This window comes from Melozone crissalis, unplaced genomic scaffold (genome assembly GCF_028551555.1).
Source record: "Melozone crissalis strain CALT ecotype California unplaced genomic scaffold, PUWL_Pcris_2 ptg000032l_1, whole genome shotgun sequence".
NCBI lineage: Eukaryota > Metazoa > Chordata > Aves > Passeriformes > Passerellidae > Melozone > Melozone crissalis.
The window spans coordinates 6,258,128-6,281,472 of NW_026535810.1; the positions used below are offsets into that span (position 1 = coordinate 6,258,128).

The 23,345-nt window shown below is 44.6% G+C and overlaps 1 protein-coding gene across 6 annotated transcripts in view; it reads left to right on the forward strand.

The window, feature by feature from the left end:
* The window catches only part of TLK2 (tousled like kinase 2), a 63,102-nt gene that overhangs the window by 18,103 nt on the left and 21,654 nt on the right, over nucleotides 1-23,345 (forward strand). The window contains exons 1-9 of one of the 6 annotated variants that reach the window (XM_054281694.1): nucleotides 2,059-2,354; nucleotides 4,178-4,266; nucleotides 6,004-6,069; nucleotides 12,673-12,744; nucleotides 15,135-15,204; nucleotides 16,223-16,266; nucleotides 17,346-17,441; nucleotides 20,063-20,230; nucleotides 20,791-20,886. In XM_054281694.1, coding sequence (XP_054137669.1) covers nucleotides 4,186-4,266; nucleotides 6,004-6,069; nucleotides 12,673-12,744; nucleotides 15,135-15,204; nucleotides 16,223-16,266; nucleotides 17,346-17,441; nucleotides 20,063-20,230; nucleotides 20,791-20,886 — 693 coding nt within the window. In that variant the 5' untranslated portion in view covers nucleotides 2,059-2,354; nucleotides 4,178-4,185. Of the gene's footprint in view, nucleotides 1-2,058; nucleotides 2,355-4,177; nucleotides 4,267-6,003; nucleotides 6,070-12,672; nucleotides 12,745-15,134; nucleotides 15,205-16,222; nucleotides 16,267-17,345; nucleotides 17,442-20,062; nucleotides 20,231-20,790; nucleotides 20,887-23,345 lie in introns of those variants that run through there. The other 5 variants (XM_054281695.1, XM_054281692.1, XM_054281696.1 and 2 more) reach the window with 5 other exon arrangements.

Here is a 23,345-nt window from a genome sequence, read left to right on the forward strand (position 1 = left end):
CTTTAAAAACACAACCCAATACAGACACAAACAACTATTTATTTAAATATTTATTTTACAAATTCCTACCACTAATCATGCTGAAAATGCAACTTACAGAGCAGGAGCTGAAACTGGAGTGGCTCTTGTACTGAAAGAAAAACAGATTAAAGCACAGGAAAAGCAGCTTGCACAAGCAGGCAGCACTCCCAGAGCCATTTGCTGCACCAACTTAACAAAGTACAATAAATTAGCAATTTTAAAATAACACAATTTCCCCCATCGCCTTGCAGGAGCAGTTTTTCCACGATGCTCTGCCGGCTCCTCTCCACGTCTCTTTTGCCAAACTAGTCGGCTCCAATTCGGTCATAAATCACTTGATGTCACGTAGTGAAGGGGAGGGGACGGAGCTCCCTCTGTGTTCCCAGCCCTGGCAAATCCTTTATCGAGCTCCAGGAACCTCCGCTCCCATTGCTAATCCGCGCCTGCCTCCCCTCGGACAGGCTTGGCCACTTCCTCTCCCAACAATCCTCTCCTGCTTGTTTGCTTTTAGGAAAGCTGATTCAGCCTTGGAGCGAGCGGGTGCAACACCCGCAGCGCTGTGGGTCCTGCTCCTGCTGCCTGCAATGAGCCGAACGAACTGCAGTGGAATTGCTTCATTCCAGCTGGAACAAGACCTATCTTTATTAATTTTGAGGCCTCTTTTCCCGACTGTGGTGGCAGTTTGGCCTTGGAAAGGCGAGAGTGTGTCTTGGGGGCTGCTGAGGCACCCGGTTTGTGTCTCACAGATGATCTACCTGCTGGATCAGCCCTGAACCAGGGGCCCGGCCCATTCCAGGTGGTGTTCCCAGGGGGCAAGGATGGAGTGGGGATCAGCTGGGGGTGCTGAGGCGCCCTTGCACCCTTTACTCCGGGGGATGAGGGTGGTTTGGGGAGTGAGATTGCTTGTGGGTGTGTAAGATGGAGACTGGAGAGGAGGTGAAGAACTGGGGGGTGGAATGTCATACATGCACCCCCTCTCTGGGGCATCCTGGGACAGGGGGTAGGTCAACCTTTTCTACCCTGGTGGTAGCATGTCCCTAGGCCTGCCCTGCCCCACTCCCAGGCCCTGGCTGGATCTGACCCTCTCCCTGTGCCTGTCATGCCCCAGCACCCTCTGCCCCCTGCCCCTTGCTGCCCCACCATCTGTGATCACCCCCTGCCCCACCTTGCTGGCCCTCAGCCCTGACCTCACCCCAAGGCTGGATCCAAGCCCTGCATTGTGCCTGCCCCCACATCCCTCCATGACCCCATAGTTCACCTTGACATTGTGTTGCCCCTCAGCCCTGTCTCACAATCACCCTCCATCCGTCCTGCGGCCCCCAGGCCTGCCCTGACCCCTAGGCCCTTCTGACCCCACCTTGTGCCTACCACCCAAGTCCCGCCGAGCCCACGGACACTGAACCTCTGCTTCCTGCCCACACGTGTATTACTCCCCAGTGCCCCCCAGGCCTGTCCCCATCCCAGAGCTAGATCTGAACTGCCCTTGAGCCTGCTGCCCCTTCAGCCCCTCCGAATCCCGTAACCCCATGGTCCCTCTTAGCCCTTGCTGCTCCCCCAGACCTGTGTGACACCTGCCATGCCCCCTCAGACCTGCCCTGAGCCGCAGGTCCAAATGAGGGCCAAGCCCCACCCCGGATCCCGTAGAACTCTGATCCCTGCTGCCCCCCTGCCCTGTGTGACCCCCGCCCATTCCCCCTGCCCTGACCCCCCGGCCCCACTGACCCCCCCCACCTGCCGCCCCCGCCCCTCCCTCCGCCCCCTCAGGCCCCACCCCATTGAAGCCACGCCCCCTCTGACCCCCCTCCCCCCTCCCGCCGCGCAAGTCTCGCGAGACGCGGCGCGGTTTCCCCAGCGCGTGTGCCCCCATCGGCCGGGCCGGGCCCAGCGCCGCGGGGCGGGAGGGACGAGGGGCCGCACCTGCCCCGGCCCCACCGCGCCCGCCGGCCCCGTGCACCCCCCGCCCCGTCCGCACGCCCCACCTGGCCGCCGGGTCTTTCCGCGAGGCCTTTGTCCTGCCGCCGCCGGCCCGCGCGCGCTCCGGCCCGGCCAGGCCCCTCACGCGAGGCCGGGGATCCGCGGCCTACCCCCAGTCCGGAGCCTTCCCTCTCCACCCCTCGCCACCCTTCCCCTCCGCCCTTCTCAGCCTCAGTGCCCGCGGTTCAAGCCGCGGAGCCGCCCCCGGCCTCCTCTTCCCGCCCGTGCCGCCGCCGCCGCAGCAGGTTCCCTCCCTCCCTCCTCCTCCTGCTGCTGCTCCTGCCCCCGGCGGCGGCGGGATCCGCGCGGTGCCCGGGGAGCGCTGGGCCGGGCGGCGGCGGCAGGAGCGGCAGCGCCAGGTGAGACCCCCAGGGGCGGTGGGGGCAGCGTGGGGACACCTCTCGCCTCGTCCCCGCCCGGCCCGAGAGTGGGTGGGGGCGGCCACGGGGAAGGCGGTGGCGGGGGCTGGTACCGCGGGCCGGGTCACGGTTACAGGGCCGCGGCCTGAGAGCCAGGGCGGCGGCAGCGCGGCCTGGGCCCCTCGCCGGGCACGGAGCAGCGCAGGCCCCGCGGCCCGGCCCGGCCCGGCCTGGCGGGCGGGGGTGAGAGCTGGGGGCGGCGGAGGGGCTTGGCCTGCGAAGCCTCGGGATGAGGGCTGAGGCGGTGCTGGAGGGGAGGAGGAAGAGGCCGAGGCGGTGCAGCAGCTGGCAGCGGGGCAAGGCTGCTTGCTTGGCGGCTGCTGCGTCTGCGTCCCGAGTGGGTAGGAGAGGGGTGTTGGAAATCCCCTCCCAGGAGGACAGGAGGGAATGCTAGCCCTGCCTGGAGGGATGCAGCGGGTCCCGGAGCAGCCCCCGGCGGGGGGAACTTGTGTCAGCCCCTTCCCCAGAGCAGCATCCCGGTGTGGGGATGCGATTCCCTGCGGATGGTCGCCCCATGATGGACGAGAGCCCTGGGAGCGTTTGAACATCTTGGCGTTTGCAGCTTGTCTGTCATTTTCCTCGCTACTCAGATTTCCTGTTTTGAAAACTGGGCTGAGAGCTTTGTTGGGCTTTTAGAGCCCGTGGCAGAAATATGGTTGTTTAATAACCACTTTTAGGATCCCATTAGTTTTTGAAGGTTGGGACTGATTTGGGAGAGCAGTTGAGAATGCCCCCGGATGGATTCACTTTGCCCCTGTGATTTGGAGCCGCGGCGTTTGGAGGAAGCAGCAGGGACAAAATGGACAGTTCATAAAAGGAACAATTGTGCACTGCCTGTTCTAGAGGGCACTTGCTGCCCTTCAAGAACTTTCCTCATCGCATATGCTCTTTACACAGCAAATCTTTATCTTCTGTTTCTGGCCTTTTTATTTTTTTTCTACCTGAGTCCAGAAAATGGAACTGGAACAGACATTTCTGGAAATGAACTTGATTGGTGCAGTTGGGAAGATGTGATTCACAGTTGTAATGAACGGTGAATTTTGTCCCATTTTTTTCTCAGTTCAGGATTTGAATTATGTATTTCCTGATTTTTAACCTGTTTACACAGTTATGCAGGGTAGATTTTTAACCCTTCAAATAAGGCCACCCATAGTGTTGGGTTGCCAAGAGGTACCCCAGGTACCTCCTGGGTGTAAAAGCTGCTATTTCAGAAGTATCTGATGCTTTACCTTGTAAATTAAGAGGTTTAATTGTGTGCTGTTTTCTTCTTATAATCCCATTCTGTGCTCAGAAGAAGCAAAGCTGTTATCAGTGAAATCTGGAGTTCATGGAGCTTGAGTATTTCCAGGATTGGCCAAAAATAAATTATGGGGTAAAGAATGTTGCTTTTTTTTCTTCTAGTCATGCAGCACAGATGAAAAGCTCTGAAGCTTTTAGTCATAACACTCTGGTCCCATGTTTTCATTTTAATAAAGCATCCAGTGGGAAAATGTGTCATAATTTGTTTCTTGGATTTAGAGATCTTGAAATGGCTGGTACAACAGAGGAGAGGAAACTCCAGCAGGGTTATGGTTTAAATACTATAATATGGTGGCAAAGTCATGTTGTTACTACATGGTAATCTTGCATTTCTCTTGCAAGAAAATGCTCTCTGCATGGTTGTGCTGCAGAATAGGCACTCTTAAGTTTCGTCAGTGGCACGGAATACTAAATGTCTCTCTCCTTTCCTTGCATTTCATAATCTGAGTGTTATTCTTCCATAGCAGCAGAAATGATGGAAGAATTGCATAGCCTGGACCCACGCAGGCAGGAGCTCCTGGAGGCCAGGTTCACCGGGGTTGGGGTTGCCAAGGTGAGTGTGAGTACCTGTGGTGACAGGTATGATTGCTTAGCCATCCTGCCTTGTGCTTCCATTGGGTTTTTTGATTTCTACATGATTAATTTATCTTTGCAAACAAATTCTGTGTCACTTGTTGTTTTTTGAACTCTAATATGTGAAGTATGTTAGAGAGGAATAAAAATGGGATCTCTGAGCAGATGTTTTGCTGTACAGAAGATTTTGGGCTCTAATTAAGTTCTTAGGAATTGTTCCATCTTAAGGCATCTTGTGTGCCCAAAAACTCCATGACAACTTTGTAGAGCTGGAAATCTCATCTGGCCCTTCCTTTCTCCAGTAACATCTTTGAGAGCTGAATTTGGCTGCTGATGGGATACAGTTTCAAGTGTTGTGTGTTGGATACAACACATAACCAGACTGAAACATTGAGTCCTATTCTTTGGGGGCAGGAGCTAAAATTTTCTACCCCATCAGACGGAACATACAAAAAAATGTTTGCATGGCAGCTCTCCTGTGTCTGATCCACAACCTGCCAATAAAATCCCATCTTTATCCTCATGTACAGCTTCCACTTGGTCAGGCACTATCTAAAGCAAGGCACCTGAGTAACAACCTTGTGTCATTGCTTCGTGTCCTGGCATTAAGCTGTGAGTTCTCAAGGTGCTGGTAGTGTTAATGTCAGACTTTCTGAGCAATGAAATGGTGACAGAACTCATTTTAAACTAGGTCAGGGATAATGAGTTAATTTTTGAGGGAGATACTGAATTTTGAACATGAAGGTAAAGCAACACATTGTTAGATGATTTTCTAAAGCCATTTAAAATTATTTTGAGATAAAACCTTGTAGATGCCACATTTCTCTGAAAAACACAAAGTGATTCAAAACTTGAAAGAGTTTTGTTTGGATTTTCACTTTTCTTTCTGCTCTGCGTCTCAGACAGAGTTGAGTCTGGGAAGAGAGCAAAAGGAAGCCAAATGCTCAGTTTTAAGAAAGTTTAACACTAGAAGTTAAGAGGTAACAATTTCAGTTGCTGAAGTAAGTGTGGGGATTTTTTATCTTTTCCCCTACTCTTAAGACTTCTAACATATTAAGTTCTTTTTATTGCATGAAAGTTGATGGCATTTACTGTACTGTGATCTTGTTTCATACAATGTTACAACTTTTCATGTACTTTATCACCTGTTTCTTGCCTCCTGGCCCCCCATTTTGTCACTTCAGACTCCTTAGCTGTACCAGTGCAGATAAACCCAAACATCTTACTAGAACAGCTAAAAGCATAGACACTGGTATAGCTTTAAAGCAGTACCGATGTACTTAGCTTTCACAAAGAATGTTAGGAACTCTTCCTTTTAAAGGAATAACCTTTGAGAGATACAGGAAGGCAAATCTTAATTATGTTTCCAATATGTTTGGAGCAGAAAGTATGTGCCCTTTTCTGTAGGGGTGAATATTGAAAACTTGTTTTTAAAGCAATCCAGGGAAAAAAAGCCTCATTTGTTGGAGGCCTCACTTTGAGCAAAGCTGTTCTGTTACTGAGTTTTATTTTTACCTGTTGTTACAGGGTTTTATGTTGTACTAGCCAGTAAACTGTTCAAGTGCATTACACTTACTGCGAACAATATATTTATTTACTTGCATTCTTGCTAATTTGCAATAGATCAGCCAACCATTGATATAAATTAGCATGACTCTACTATGTTGCAGCAAATTTTGGTTGCAATATTAATTTCAGCTACTACATTCCCTCCCAGGTTGGTGCTTCAAATTCCCTCCCTACCCCCCCAAGCCTCCGTCCGTCATGCTCCGCACTGGCATTGGTAGGTCACTGTCTTCAAGGGAATATATTGGGAAAGCTGTGATACAATTTTGTGTGATTCAGCTGAGGTTTTTAGCTGGATCCAATGAAATGTTTAACGAAAGAACCATGGAGTAAGTGAGTGCCATCTAGTGGGACAGGGCCTGGCCCATCCTCCTGGGATGGAAGGTATCTGGTGCTGTTTATTGCATAAAAGGAAGAAGTGTCATCTCAGATGTGATTGGATGAAGGCAGCAGGCAGTTGCATTGAGCTTCCTGCCTTCCTCCCACTGGGTGTATCTTGCTGTGTATGGAGTCTTTCTTTAATGTTTAGCAGCATTTAATGTTTTTCAATGTTTAGCAGCACAGAGTATATTTTGGACCTGTATAAAATGAAAGCATTCGTATATGCCTTAATACAACTTCAGCTTCAAGCCCACAGTTCCTCTGTGTTGTTAAAGAGCAGCTGTAAGTGTTTGGAGGTATGAATGAGAGCAAGCTGATCTAGAACAAGTTTTCAGGCTGGAAACTAGAAAAAAGCTTCTAGCCATCAGAGTAATGGGATTCTGGAAGAGCTTTCCAGTAACAACAGTAGAGGATAGAAATCCTAAAGTGTTTTGGAAACAACTGTGTGCTTGTCACCTCCTGTGGTAGCTGAAGGCACAACCCAATGACCAAGGTCATTTGCAGCTCCAAAAGCCTCAAAATTCTGTTGCAAGTCTGTGATGAAGTTTCTTACTTAGTAGCTGAAGAATATATCTCACTAGAAGCTTGGAGTTAATTCATTGAATCAAATTTATGAGCAAGGAATGTTTCTAGGCAACTGTTATACTCCTGTGCTTCACCCATGTCACTAGACAGCTTCATAAAGCTGGTGATGCTTTAGATGTCTATTCTTGCCATATGGTGAAGTGCCATTCTTCACTAAATTCCCAGAGCAAGTCCCTGAATTAACACATGACACTGACATTGACTGTTCCTGCTTATTTAGCTCCTGTTTATATTTACATACTGGGAAAACCTAAGTGTATATTCCCATGAGGCATTATGCTGACTAGACATCTTCCTTAGGTCAGGAGGCCCAGGAGACAAAATGTGAGTTGTTTCTCTAGATAATATTGTTTAATTTAGTCTGTTCTCATCTTCCACCTCCCTTTCTCCTATTTGAGTGCTGCCTTTAAGATATCAGGCAGGTTATCTTGAAGGGATTTGTGTCATTTCCACAGACTTTTCCTGGATAAGAATTTAAATCAGTAATTGTGATGGGTGAACCTGTATTTGTACACTGCCCGTCTCAGGCTTAACCAGGGTGGATCCTCACAGCAGCACATGTATCTTCTACAAGTTTGGTTTTCAAAAGATCTCTGAACAAAGCTCTGTGTGCCACTTTTATAGTTAAACTAAAATGGCTGAAGTACTTCTAGGGAGCATAGCTGGGCTATAGGAGTCTTGTAGATTCATCTGACTGTGCCAGAGTTTAAAAAGTCTTGGTCTTGGTAGCTAGTGCTCTTTTTCCTCCTGCTCTGAGGTAATGATGCAGAATATATGCTGCCAAAGAATTGTTCATAAACAACAGCATTTGCTTGGATTAGTTTGGTTTTTACTTATTCTCTGTAACTTTTGAAGTCTTGATCACTTCAGCAACTCCAGTTCTGTGATGTACTCAGCAATAATTTTAGCAGCAAGGTTACCATGTGGAGAATTTGTGTTTGAGGATAATCATATCATCCTTGGAGGGAAGTGGTGCTGCACAGTGGTGGTGCCCAACAGGTGTCATAGGCCATGAGAAGAACCAGTTAATAAGAGTTGTAAAAATTAGAATTGAATTTTGCAGCTCCTGCAGAGTGTGCCAGGACTTTATGCCAGATACTTGAAAATTGTTTGGATGCTTCTGTGTGCAACATTACTTCAAATGTGTTGTCTGGCTGCTAGAGCCCAGAAATAGTTGTCAGATCTCAGTCCTATTTCTGCTCCTAAGCTGAGGGTTAGGATGAGTTGTGTGACCCTTCTGTCCAGTTTGCCATCAGTAAAGTAAAAATACCATCTTTCCAATCATAGAGAACTCTCGAAGCATAATGGAAGCCAAGCAAATCCTGCTGCAAATCTACTTGCCCATCTGATAGAGTGGGGGTTACCTGTGAACATCTGAGAGTAGATTAACTTCTCTTGGCAAAAAGACCTCAGTGATTCAGGGATTTCATTATCAGCAGTAATACTGAGCTTTTCTAAACGTCTAGTTAAGAAGTAGGTTGTAATTCTCATACTTACATGATGCTTGAAATAAGATAAGAATATGTTAATTAAACCTGACATAGTAGCACTACACCAGAGTAACTGTAGAGCCATTTGACCATTTCACTTTGGTGTAAACCTGTGTGGAGTCAGCACTAGTCTTTAGTGGAACGAAGGATTGACTCTTTGCCTTTGAAATCCATTGATCTGCTACAGAATTCAGAGGAACTTGGTTATCCTGGCTTGAGGTAATGAAGCATGTCTATCTCCGTGTCTCCTTCGTTTAGACAGCAAGAGAATTTTGCTGTGCATGTTGCTGTAAGCCTCTCTTGGAGACTCTGGCTAGGCAGCTGGAATTCCTAGAGCTCCTTTTCAGTACGAGGAATTGGAGAGCACAAAATGGAGACTGCCCACTTTGAGTTGTGGAGTGATGGATCATTTCTGGGAAGCTGGGGAGGCTGTGGAAATGTACAAGTCATGGGAGACAGAAATGGTAAGGGGGGCTGAGTCTGCTTGGTGTTGTTCTAGATGATCTGGTGGGAGCTATTAGCAGGATCAGTTGTTTCTTTGGAAGTCTCAGCCATTGAAGCCTCACTGTGGGCTTTCCAGAGGCTCTGGCAAAGGGAGAAATGACTAACCAGCTCCTGTGAGTGGCCAGATTTTATATTCTTGCCTCTTGAGTAGGAGTCTTCAAAGTGCCTGCTGCTGTTGCATCCAATTCTCAACATGGAGGCTTTATTGTGCATAGGTAGGTCACAGACTTTGAAGCAGCAGTTGATAGGTGAATCACCAGGGAAAAAAGCATGCCAGCTTATCTTGGAGAGAAATTTCTTGTGGAGGAGGAAGTGTGTGCTGTTCTTGTGCTTGTCATTTGGGTAAACACTATAGGTACTATTAGCTTGTTTCAGATGACCCACGTATTTTGAATTTTTGCTGAGCCCCATCACCAATTGCCCTGACAGGGCACAGTGGATGAGTGGGCTGGAAGTGAGAGCAGAGAAGTGCAGTATTATCCCAAAGTGGTCTGTGCTAGAAAAATCAGATAACTTCTGGAATAAAATTCATGAGCCTTATCTGTATAAACTATTGCATGTATATTATGCGCTAATGTGCACCCTGCTACTTCCCTTGCAATATACTCATGTTAATGTTCTTTGTTTACTTCAGGTTTTTTTTTTCAAAATTCACGTTCATTCCTTCAATTCCTTTTGTGTCATGTCCACTTAAAAATTGTATGCTAAATTAAGTACTGAACATTTATCCCAAGTCAGTTGCTGAGTTAAATATAAACAGTCAGGAATGCTAAAATATAAATTTGAAGCATTTTTTATAGATGCACTAACTGACTGTTAGCTGAAGGGACATACTCAGATATATCGTTTGTCGCATCCATGCCTAAACTTGTTGCTATAACCAGCTGATACCTAATTTTACACATAACCCCATGTTATCTGGATAATCAGGAAAACTTGCTTTTCCTTTCTCTTGACATATTACATGAGAAGAGGTGCAGCTGAGCATGAGGCCATGTTCCTGAAACATCCTAGGTATTGCATCTTTGTTGCTTTGAGTACAGCACATTCTAGTGAATAATTTGGGTTTCCATAGCCAAAATACTTCAAAACAAGACTTTTTGCCAACTTTGCCAAGTTCAGCTCTTGTCTGTAAAGGTCTTATCCTTTAGACTAAGAAAAGTGTCAATGGAAGGTCCTCTTAAATGTAAGCAGGGGAAAAGCAAAGTGATGCATTTGCTCCATTGCATGGGTCAAAACATGTCTACGAAGAATTAATTATGCATTTGTTCATAAATCAGTACACGTGACAGTGAAATTGCTAGATACCTGTAGACAATGACAAGCTGTTCTGTGCCAGTTCCGTAATGAAGAAGTTGGTTCCTTTTCACCCTTTCTGCTACTGCACTGAGAGAATTTTACCACATCATCAGTGTAGGTTCTAGAGAAACATTTGAAATAAAGAAAAAAAAAGGGATGGGGGGGTTTCTGGTCAAGAATCTGACCAGCATCGAACTCCTCTTTTATTGATGTGAGACATGATTTTGATTCAGGCTGGTAGAGCTAAAAATTTCCCATGCAGGGTAGTGAGTGCAGGTACTCGTAGTACTGGAAGTAAGAAAAACATTGTGGATTTTGTATTGGGCATTTTTCCAGCTGCTTGCATCCCAGAACTTTACATTAAGGTGCAAACTGAGTGGATTTCTTGAAGATAAACTTGCATTTCTGCAAAAAGTGTTAGTATAATTTTTAGCTAAAAGTGGCCCCATCAGTTTATTTTCCAGGTGATCCCAGAATACAGGGGCCTTGCAGAAGAGTTGTCCTGTGTATGCCACTGATGTTCCCCTTCAATCATAATGTTCATGGAAAGTTCAAATGTGGTGTTTTTGAAACAGCTGCTCCTGTCATTTGCTATCCATCTGCAAAATGGAGACAGCAAGATTTAAGCAAATGTGGAAACAACTTTCACTTTCATCTTTATCATGTCAGAAGCCCAGTGTGAGCCCAGCAAACACTCATTTGGAGAGAAGCTCCTGTATGTCACAAAGTTCTCACCTGGCACAGAAGGTTGATTGGTGCCTCTGATGTGCTGTTGGGGTTGGAGCTCCTGAGAGAACAGACAGATTTTGGAGAGCAGCATTTGTGCAGTTTATAAACAAGTTTTTTTCATGAGTGAAAGGATTTACTTTCTGTTGCCACTTGCCATAAGATTTTTTTAGCAGTGAGGCTTTCATGTGGATGTAGCTAAGGTTAATGTTGGCACTTCTGTTAGGTCCTGTTGGCCCAGGAGTAAATTCCTGGAATAACCAAGAGTTGTACCTGTAACATTTGTGAGCCGTCACATTGGGTGGTAAGGAGCTTGTTGTTTTGCTTAAAAGAAACTATTGCTGAAGAGATGAAATGAAACAGTTTTTCTGCTCCTGAGCTATTTGTGTGATCCCTTGAAGGGATAATAGTATGGCTTAAAGAATGTAAACCTGCAATTTTTCCTTAAGAGAATCCTAAATGTTCAGCTTCTTGAGCTATTCAGGTGTTGGGGTTTCTTTTTTTTTTTTTTTTTAAGCAACTGAGCATGTTGTTTTAGGAGAACTGAATTTGATATTTAACACTCACAGTGAACACAGAAGGTAAACATCTACTTTCAGCACATGCCTGCTTGGGAATTTAGGTTAGTAATAGCTAGATTATGTCACAATTTGATAGTGGTGTTTGGCCCTTAAACAGGGGAGAGAGAACTGATCTATTAAAAATTATCTAGTGTGGGGTTTCTCTGTGGTGTTAAGGCTTCTCCCCCACTCCACCACTTGAGTCTTCTGCTCAAGTGTATAATGAGAAGTGGCTTTGCTTTGAGGAAAGATTGATTGGTGGGAAGTGGTTACTGCAAAGTTAAAAATGCTAAAATAGAATGCATCTTGGGAAAAGATGCTCCCAAGTTATTAATTGAGAAGTGGCTTTATCATGTCATTCTTCCTGTTAATACATTCCATTGTTAATTGTGAATCTTGTTTTTACATCTTTGTCAAATTTGTCTTAATTTCTTAAGTTAGATCTGTAGGAGGATACTTTTGTGTCAGGATAAAACACAGTGACTTTGCATGATTCACTTTTTCCTTTTAAAACCGGTTTTATTAGAGATCTTAAATAATTTTTAAACTACTTGGATATGTAAAAATGCAGATGTGTATCCAGCAGAGCCTGAAAAGATGCAGCAGACTCTTGAGGTACCTGGTTACAATTTTGGTAAATCTTTTTTCTGGTCTTGTGAGTTTCTGCTTTGGCCTGGTGGGAGCAGCTGCTCTGCGGGCAGGTCACACGTGGGTCCATAAAATAGCCAAGTGGGAAAGGTTGTGTTATGGGTACCAGTTGTACTGCTCTTAACACAAGTTTCACTTGTTCACTTTCCTAGTGTTGAAAAAAGCATAAAATGACACATTTAAATCAATGGTACCGTCAGCATCTGATAGCAGTAAGAGCTGGCTTGCTAGATGAGGATGCATCTAAATGCTTAGCTTAGGGTCAAGCAGATGCTTGCCTGGAGAACTCCTGCTACTCAACAAATTTAGGTTTTCTTCCTCAAGCCTTAGGCTTCTAAAAATACCACCTTGGCTATTTTGTGGATGTGGGTAAATAGACCAGTTAGGAAACGAACTGATGCAGAAATACTCCAAAAGCTGGATCATTATCCTGAGAAAAAGAAAGTTGAACAATACAATTGTCCTGCTGCAAATATCTTCTGAAGGCTCTTAGTGCCCCATCCCCTGTCTGGGAGTTTGACCCATGTTGCTGCTGTAACTGTAGTTAGCCCAGAGATTGAGTGATTTTTAGGATGGGTCTGCCTTGTAGGAAGTTGTTTCTAACAGTCTTTGCTTGCTTCTCACTAGGGTCCGTTAAATAGTGAGTCTTCCAACCAGAGCTTGTGCAGCGTGGGCTCTCTGAGTGATAAAGAGTTGGAGGTAAGCAGGCACAACTGCTTGGGTAGTTGGGTTTAAGGTGAACATGATCCATCTCAAAGCATGGAAGAAATTGTGACAATCGGTGACAGTCTTAGTTTGGAGAGTGAAAGGGACCAGGGAAGTATTTACCTTGCCCCTGCAGGCTTTCAGCTTCTCTGTGAAGCTCCTCCTTGAAGCTTCCCACCATTCCAGGAAGGTTTTACCTAATCCCAAACACAGCATTTGTAAAGCTCAGTTTGGGAAACTGTTTTCAGCTCATTGGGATACATTTTTGGATACACATAAAAAGCCAGAGAGCATTAATGGAAAAGTTTGCCATATCTATTCAAAAATGTGAGTTTGCCTAAGCCTGTACAAGGCAGAGCATTTTGTGCATTACTCTGTGGAAGTGTGGGGAGGTGAAAATTGATGCTTTGTCCATGGTTAGTCTCACTTCTTTAGGATTAACTATTTCAAAATGCTCATCAAAGCAGCAAAATGAATTGTCTTTGGATTTTTATTCTGAAATCTAAATCTAATTTTATTCTAAAATTCTGTGTTAGTAAACCAAAACCTCAAATGAAAGTGCATTTTCTTATGCATTTCTTATGAACTTCCTCCCTAGTTACCAGGTAAGTTTTGGGTCATATTTCCCTCTATTATATGTCAGTACTAGTATGAGGGTATTTTAGGGATGCAGTGTCTTAAACTCCATAAAGAGTAGTTAATAGTGAAAATCTGAGTATTCATTCTTTTAATTGTTTTTCTTTTTAATGTACTTCTGTGGAGAGATATAAATCGACCAAGCTGACGTATTCGAATCTCCCATTCCTTGCTTTTTCAGTCTGTAAGAGATAATGTTGTGTGTCATTTTTATTATGTAAGTACTTGAATGGAAAAACAACTTAAACTGATTCTCATTAATATGCTCACAGCTCCATGGAGGCTGTAATGGAGCCTGTGGTGTTACAGTCACGCCAACGCTGTTCAGGAGCTGCTCTTCACTAGACACTGAGGAGGCAATGTCTCTGACTTTTACACATAGAGGGGCTGCAGCAGCAAGTCTCTACGTAGTTTTGGAGTTTTCAGTCCCCTCATTCTAAAAAAGTACCTTGCAGACACAATAACCACCTTTGTCTTAACATGCCCTCCATCGTCTTACCAAAACAGCCCTGTCTGTGAGTGCCCAGCTCGTAACATGGGGCTGTAGATGTCCAGCACCCACTGGGAGCACACAGCCAGGTTTAGATTCAACTTTTTCCTTTTTATCCTACTAAAGGAAGGAGATTGATTTCTATGCTCAGTATGAGTAAGTCTTTTGGTAGAGATCTTTAAAGAGGGTACTTGAGATTTGGGTTTCCAAAGAGCATGAAACTTAGATTTACCACAGACTCTCTGGCCATGGCTTTCCCTCCCCCAGAGCTGTGTTTTGCACAGTGTTTTTCTCCCTGCCCCCAGGCTATGGTTCAGTGGTGGTTGCAGTGACTGGAGAACATACAGCTTGGGAATTATTTGGGGCAATTTTAAAATGACAGTGGTAATGAGAATGACAAGACATCTCTTTCCAGCAGCCTCAGTGAGCTGCTTCCAGCAGTGCTTCCCAATGTCTTCAGCAGGTTTGGCCACAGATGTGATCCTGGTGATGGGGAAAGCACCAGAGTCTCCTCCATTCTCATGTTTAGCCTTGCTAGCCTCATACAGACAGATAGGCATGACACTTCTGGAGCCCTCAGGCCTGTCAGCTGTGCTCTATGTTGTGCCTGTGCATAAATAAATTGATCGTGCATAAATCCACTGATCAGCTGCCCATCAGGTCTCTGGGTGCTCACAGAAATGGCACATGCACCTGACCCATGACTTTAATGAGAGCTGGTGAGGAGCAAACAGAAGTCTAGGTGAATGGCTGCATCTGTAACAGCTTTGTCTTGCCTGCTGTCCTGGGATAGTTCTTGCAGCCATCTGCAGTGGGCTTTGAGAAGAAGCATTAGCTGCAGGCAAAGTGAATTGGCTTTAGAGACTGTGATTGGACTGCAGATTTGGATGTCAGTACTTGAAACTCTCATCATTATTCCCCTTGTACCAGTACTGTGATCACCTTGAAGGGGTTTACATAGGTTTTTATAAATGTTGAGCTTGCTCTGCTAACCCTGTAAGGTCACTGGCTTGCAGCAGCTAAAATAGAAAAAATAAATTACCTTCTTGTTAACCACATTCTCTCCCTCTGCAGCACATCTATGAGACGGTAGCAACTCTTTGAGAGCAGCTGTTTCTTTAAGTACCAGCAATAGAAAGAAATTAACCAGAGACATGAAATGGCCACTGGGGATATGGAACAGGTCATTGTGTTTGGACATTTTCTTTAAATCTTGGAATAACTGCAGTAACGTTAATTTTGAAGTATTGTTTAACAGACTCCTGAGAAAAAGCAGAATGACCAGCGGAATAGGAAGAGGAAAGCAGAAGCCTACGAGACCAGCCAAGGTAATCCATGCTGCCACCCTGCCATGGGATTGCCGCTTGCTTGGTAACTTGGGCACAACGTGCACAGGCAGTGTCCTAGGAAACTAATGGCTCTTCTCAAGGGTGTGTCAGGCAGCTTGTTATAAACTACTCCATGATGGTGTGTTCTCTTCTGGGAGCCTTGTTACCCTTATTGGCAGGAAAATACTTGGTTTATTTGCACAAACTTTTGCATTTTTATGGGACAGGCTGCCCAGAGGTTTTCATATTCTGCTCCCAAGTGTGTTTTGGTCCTGTGTCACTATGTATACAGCAGCCAGACTTCTGAATGCAGTCTGTATTGCTTTCCAAGACATGTGCCTGCCTTGTTGGAGCAAGTTTTCACCATGACAAATCAGGAATAAGTTGTGCCTAAGCAGGCAGTGCTGTCCTGAGTGGAAAACCTGGTGTGTTCAATCCAAGTTCACATTTTCTAGCAAATGGGCAGAGGGGTGGATTTTGAGTTCTTTCATTCTTCAACAAGAAAGTAATGAGAATTGTGTTGACAAGACTGCTTTGATAATGTGATAGTAAGAAAAAAGGACTAGGTTTTAATGAGCTGATGTTAAGCCACTGCTAATTATCTCTCAAACTCTTACAGGAATGCTTGTGAGAGATCTAATATGCAGTAATTTAGCTGAAGCTGGAGGAGTAATAGTACCCTTTGCTCTGTCCTTATCTTGAAGGAAATTTTGGAGAACCTATGCAACAGTCAAGACCTTCAGTGTTTTCTAAGTACTTCAGCAAGTGCAAATGCTGTTTGATTGGATCTGACATGTTTGGAATTGAGAGTTAATTGAATTGTCAACTGTAGAGCCTCCCAAAAACAGCACAAGGGCTGTCACCCTGGGGCGGGTTTTTGTTATGCGGAAGCTTTGTTGTGATAGGTGTTGCACTGAACAGGAAAAGGAGTGTCAAAATGTAGGAGGAGATTTTTAGGATGGCATGGTAACTTCTCTAAAGTACAACTCTTATTTTAGTCCTTTGCTTTCCTTTTTAGGGAAAGGCACTCCTAGAGGACATAAAATTAGTGATTATTTTGAGGTAAGAATCTTTTCATTGACAAATCTGCCTTAATTCACATTTTGCAAAATCTGTGGATAGAAATCTGTGATGTGACATGTTACTGATCTGTCATTGGGATCATGGATTGGTGATGTCAACCTGATACACTTAAGATCTGATTAGGGAGAGGATATGAAGAAATGTATTTTTAAATTAACAGTTAGTTGAACAGTTGATAAGGCATTTTTTTCATTTAAGTGTAGGTTTGAGGTTGATTTCCATTGGAACCTCTATCTCAGTTGAGGATATCTCTAGGTTTGCAAACAGTTTTGATAAGGATCCAGAGTTGAAAAAGAGCCTACCTGCACAAACCTGCTGATTGGAGTGGGAAGTTGTTTCCAGGGTTCCCTCTTGAGAAAAACTTCTCATGGGAGGCTGGTGCCATAGGGGCCAAACCCCTCCCCAAAACAGTGATGGACATTCTAAAACCAGTATTCTTCTTACACTGTGTAATATCTGAAACTTTTCTAGGTCTGCACAATCCAGAGCTGTAGCTTTTCTCTTAAATTTGTTCTTTATTTTATGGAGTAACTTGGAGTCAGAAATTAAGTGCTTATTAGTGCTTACTTCTTTCCCAGGTAAATTTTTTTATGAGCAGTACACTGTAGGAGTTTCTGTACCAACTGGAGCAGTTCCCCAGCTCCTTACCTCTTCTGCCTCTTAACACTGACTGGCACAGGTGCTTCAGTGGAGATGAACATTACCTACCACTCCTGTGGTGCACATCAGACACGTCTCCTCACAGGGAATGGGCTTCCTAATTCCAGAGACTAAATAACTGATCTATGGCCAAGCATTCAGGTTTATATCTTTTTGAGTTACGAAGGAAAACGTACTTAGTGAAAATACAAGTTTATTTTAGGTACTTCAGTTATTTTGGAAGCTCTGTGAACTGTTAAGGTTTTCCTCTTAATTTATCTTCAGTTTATGTAAACTATTCCCTGAAGCCTTTACAGCTTCATTTTTAAGGTGAATGTGTTTCTTTTGTCTGTGTTAATTTTGGTTGAATGTACTATCTCTGCGGAAATCCTGATGATGAAATCTGTTTGTGTGCCCAGTTTGCTGGGGGCAGTGGCCCAGGAACCAGTCCTGGTAGAAGTGTGCCGCCCGTCGCCAGATCCTCTCCGCAGCATTCCCTGTCCAACCCCTTGCCGGTGAGTGTTCTTGGGGACACGCTTGGTGGCCTGGCATCAGTTAACTTGGTGGCCATGCTTCAGACAGGTAATACAAGGTTCTGTCTCTTGGTGAGTGAGTTGGCTTGTTCTCCATTTTAAATCTGAAACTGGGTTCTGAGAGCAAAGCCATGTCTAGGACCCTGGGACAGCAGCTAGTCCAGCCATAGCTGTCATGAATATCTGAGCTTAAATTGTACAGGATGAATGTTTCTTATGTGCTGCCTGAGCAGAGAGGGATGTCGGTGCTTAATAAAGGCGGAACTGACCTGTTAGTTACCCTTTATTCTGTTGTAGCTCATGAACTCCATGGAGTCGGGAGTATGTTGTGTGTTTGTGCAGCACTATCAGGGCTATTCCGATTTTGATTGGACCCCTTGGGTATCTTGAACAATGTGCCCACCATAATTATTTTGGGAAGGCCTTTTACTTCTGTTTGTGTGCACATGACTTGCAAGGGGCGTTAGCAAAAGCTTCCAGAGACATATGTGTACATGCCCAGCTGATGCTGGGTTTTGGCATGTAATTCCACTTTTCTTGCAGCATTTCTGTGAGGTCTGGATGTGGAGAAGTAACATGTGTTTTTAAACCATTTTAGGACAGAGCAGCTAAAAAAATTGTTGCAACTAGCAAAGCAGTATTCAGAGGCTCCGTTGCCTGGGCTTTAGTGTTGGCTGGGCCCCTCTTTAAAAATGTTCAGCATTTATTGAGTGTCACAAAAGACTGGAGACATTGTGGGAAAGTTGGGATTCCCAAAGCCAAATGCAAAGTCTTGAGTGATTACATTATTCTGCAGAGACCTTTGCTGAATGTACTGAACTAAACCTCAACACTAAACACTGCTCAGAATTCCATGTGTTGATAGATTTCAGAAGGTTTGTAATGCTGCTTGAAGGGAGAGCTTCATGTACACTTCTAGATACTTTTTAATGTTTCTAAAAATTAAAGTAGATCTTATTAATTGAATGGACTTTCATGCTATCATTTGTCAATTCACTAATACATCTCTTTAAAGAGAAGTTAATGAAAAAATAGCATCTCTGAACGTTGCAGATGTGTGAGGGATTAGGGACAATTCTTTATTCCAGCAGATTAGATAACCCACAATGGAACAAGTAGATTCTTCCTGTGATTTTCTTCTTCTATGCCTGTATATGTTGAGTAGGTAAAAGTGGAACAGTGTTTCTGCTCAATACTGATGTTGCAGTTAGTTTCAGCCAGGCCAGTTTGTCTCTCTCCTTACACAGGTGCTTATCTGCTGCTCTTTCCTCTTGCAGCTAAACCTGTGATGTTTGCTTATTCGCAACAAACTGTTCTGGGCCTTTACAAGATCTGTCCTCTTCTTACAAACTGAATGTCAACGCTTTGATCTAGTCCCCAAAAAAATGAGGGGATGAGTGAAAATTGGAGGACACTGAGTCTTACCCATTACAGGTGTTAGTAATGATCTTGGAAGGAAGCAGAGTGTTAAAATGTCTTTCACATGTTACAAACCTCCTCCAGATCTGAATTTATCTGTACTGTACTGGAAAATTTCTGCAATCAGAACTTGCAGAGGAATTGTAATGGCCTCAGGATGTAACTACTTCTCTTCAAATCTCTTGGCTGATTTGAATTGCCTCACTTCTCACTTGATTAGAATGATCTGCAGGTCTTGAGACTCTTGTGAGGCCACTCTCAGGCACAAGCATTCTTTTAGGGAAGGAAGCACACTCTTGGAATTGGTAATGTTAACCAGAAAACAGGTTGCAGTTTAGGTTTTTAGGAAAAACTGAAGCCTGACCTGACTCTTTGATTTCTCTGAGGCATTTGCCTGGCCTGGAGTTACAGCTTGGAAGGACTTGCATGATTATTACCCAGATTGCCAAGTTTTAGCAGTGATGGTGTGGCTTTGGAAGCCAGGGCATTGAGATGCTGTGTGCTGTGATCAGTGTAGCTCAGATGATTCTTCTTGTTAAACTCAGTTCCTCTACCACAGTTGGAAAACTAATCTACTACAGGACAAAGGAGCTAGCCCTTAGGAGATGTAATGGAACTTTAAAGGATTTTGGTAATGAATTAGTACTTCACTTACCTTGCAGGAGATGGGCCCCAGCTGTAATGACAAAAGTGAGCATACCCTGATGTCTGGGTCCTAGACATGGTTAGGTTGCTGCCATTTAGCACTTCTGACTCAGTTTACTTTGCCAGAATAGCAACGTATCGTGAAATTGGCTGTTTGAAAATGAGTCCTTAAGAAACATAAAAAATTATACTTGTGGATGTATTGACTGCAATCCCAATGTAGATTTTTGGACCTGCAATCTATTTTGCTCCACTGATTCTGAGGAGGAGGATGTGTTAACTGACAAGGAAGTCTGTCCTGTGTGTTCATTTGTTAGGGTTTTTTTCAATTGTTAACTTCATTTCCTTGTTGCCGTCTGCCGTTGGAACAATGACTGCAGGAGTCCTGTGTGAGTTATCAGATCCTCACCATGCTGCCTGCTCATTCCTGAGCTGCTGCTTCGCTGACAACAGTTTTGGCAGAGTCAGAGAATTGCTTCTTTTAATTAAAAAAAAAAAAAAAAAAGTAGTTCATTGTTTGTTTTTTGACTGTGTTGCAGCGGCGAATGGAGCAGCCGCTGTATGGGGTAGACGGCAGCGCAGCCAAGGAGCCGCAGGAGGAACACTCTGCTCTGCCAACGCTGATGTCGGTGATGCTGGCGAAGCAGCGGCTAGAGAATGAGCAGCTGGCACAGAGGGGAGGTGGCCTCTGTTTTACTTTTGTCTCGGTGAGCAGCTCTGAAAAGATTTGAATCCTAAGGCATGTGTCTAGTTAAGGGATGGGGAATTAGAAGCTTTTCTGCCCAAGTGCAGCCTCATTTTTGCTGATCCCAGTCTGTCACCTTCTGGTAAGTTCATCTTCCTTGTGAAGAGTTCTAGGTTCCAGGCTTTGCTTATTTAATAAAATGGCATGAGTTTTAAGTTAACAGCTCAAAATCTTGCCTAGATCAAAATGATGTCATCCGAGGGGATAATGTGATAGATGCAGAAAAGCAAAAGATTGAAGTATAGTCTTGTTGAGAGAAGTGTTTGGATTAGCCTTGCTCAATCTCAGCTGCTGTGAGTTATATCAGGCTTTTAAAAGCTTTGTCTTCAGCAGGTTGGACCAGGCTTCTTGGAAGAAACTGACTCTGCTTTTATTGAGCTGTATCTCTAAAGCATCCTTAAACCTGAGCATGAAAGTGTGGTGCAGGCTAGACTGCAGCTCCAGTGTGGAGATTAATGTATCTGCACAGGCACTGGTGGTCATGCTGAGGGACATGTAACAATACACAACTTTCTTTTACAGGCCCAGCAAGGCAGCCCATCTTCTACCGGATCAGGGAACACTGAGCATTCCTGCACCTCCCAAAAACAGATTTCCATCCAGCACAAACAGTCACAGGTATAGCTCACTAGACAACGTAGCTCTTGGATGTGAGGTTGAAGCTTGACGCAGCTTGTCTTCTGTGCTAGAGGGTGCTGCTGGTAGTGGGCATGATGTTTCCAGTGAGAAGAGCCAGTATTCCCAACTCCATCTGTAACTACTGAATGAAGTTAATTGCTCTGAGCTTTGTTCCTCATCCTGTATAGAAGGTTTTCAGTTGCTGCTGCTGGAGTTTGTCCAATCTGCTACTGAGGCTTTTCTGTGTCAGTGCTGTGGGCAGTTTGTCAGCTGTGTGTGATTGTGCTTGGGAGAGGAACACCTCAGCTCTATCTGTTTCTGCTCTGTTGTATCCTCAATGTTCTTCCTCTCTCTGGAAGTGAAGGTGAGAGGGAAACCTGAGTGATAGTTGTGAATGTCTCTGTTCAGGCACTGGGTCATGGGTGCATCACGGTGCTTACAGTACAGATCACCACAGTCTTGCTGGCAGCTCTTTGACCTCTGCAGAGTCCACTCATGGAATAGTTGTCCTGTCAAGGTGGAACATGGTGTATTCCTGAAAGTGCTTCCCAGCAACTTCACTGATGTGGAGTTAAGAAGAGGAGTAGCTCTTCTGACTGCGCTGCAACCTTTTTAGTACCTTTTAAATTACTGAGATTCTTTTAGCTGTGTTATCTTCTGTTGCTTACCAGGATGCCCAGGTTTATCTGCAATGCACCTGGTTTATCTCTTCTCCAAGCCTGTTTTTAGTCTTTGGATTTTCATCTCAGATCTCTGTGTCTTCCCCTTTTAAACTATCATTTCCTCGCACCAGTCTCTCTCAGAGGTTATTTTGTTGCTGGGAAGGTCCATTCTCCATTAACCCTGCAGGTGGTAGAAGTTCTCTGTTCAAGGACAGCAATCTCCCCTCTGTGGGTACTCACTTGCTCAAGTCTTGGCTCTATTTTGCTACTAGGGTCGCATTTGTTGTCTGTATTCTTAAAATGTTGGTTTGGGAAGATCCCTGTTTCCTGACAGTGCATGTAGAGGTCTGTGTGTGAGAATGATGCCACAACTCAAGAACCTGCCAGAGATTATGTCCATCTTTGCTGTTCCAAGACCCATGCTTAAAACAGTGGTCAAACAGTGGTGTAACCTGGAGGAAAAAACAAAAAGTTTTTTCTTCTGTGCTTAACACACCCACAAGGTCCATGTTCTAAGCAAGACATTATCTGAACAAGCTTTCCACCAGTGTTCAGCTTCATGATATTCCCCACAGGTCTAGGTGGGGCATATATGTGCAGGAAAGAATCAGGGAAGATGTTTGGTGGTGTGATGAGGTCCTGTACACATTCTTGGTTTTTCCCTCCCAAGCCTGTTAGGAGTTGATAGAGTTAAAAAATAGATACACTTCGATGATTCCCAGCTTGAATCACTTGGGGCAGTGCAAGAAACAAATCAGCATGATTTCCTCAGTGTTTTCAGTTAGTGCTAAGGCCTGAGTGCTCTGAGGTGGCTTGGGGTGAAGTCACATGTAAGGGTATGTATCCTGACTATCTGACATGGGACAAGCATGTCCCTGCCCTTGCCTAGGTGAAATAACAGTCAGTTACTAAAGAAACTTTCTGCTGTTTGGCCACCAGCTGCACCAGGTTCTCCACAGACATCCTGCATGGTGCCTCCCATGGCAAAGCCTTTCCTGCAGGCAAGGAAGCATGCACCAAGTTGAGTCAGAGTGAGGTGACCTGCCCAGGCCACCTCTTTGTCTCTTGGTATTTTAGACCCATCTTGCTTGATGTGCCATGTTGGCAGGAGCTCTGTTTGAGCTTTTCCATACTTGGGCATATGTTGGGAAGCCGCAGTGAGCCAGGTTTGTCTCTTACTCCATGATGTTGGCTTCCAGGCAAGCTTGAAATTTGGAGAATATTTATATAACATCTCCACAGGTAAGCCTCTGCAATCTCTTCTCAGAAATGGAATAGGTGCCTGCCAACTCTGTGTGTACAATCCTGGAGAGTTTCCTCTGTGTTGACTTGACTGTTTTAGATTCTGTGTTCAGGCACATACTGACTCCTTCGCCTTCACCACCCTTTAATTGGAGTGCTAAATCTGAAATATTCAAAGAATATAGTGTGTGTCTTCTGTTCTTAGGTATAACTCTCACTTCACTGCTTCTCTGAAGGTATTTGAGATGTTTTGGATCCCCTAAAACTTTCCAGATAGTTTTCACTGAAGAGCTATAAAGCTCCTGTCCCCAGTGGGTTTAGCTTATCAGAAACAAAAGCTTGTGCCCAATATTCTTGTTGTCAATCTGTTACAATATTTTAAGATGAATACCTGTGTTTTCTGTCAGGACCACTTTAGAGCCTGCAGGTGTTGTCTTTGTCTGCTGGTGGCTGTGTGTGCTCATGAAAGGTCATAAAGTTGATAGTCCTGCTAAGGACTGGGATTTAGTGGGGGGTTTTTTTCTTAAGACTTTTTTCTGTGTAAGCTCTCCTACA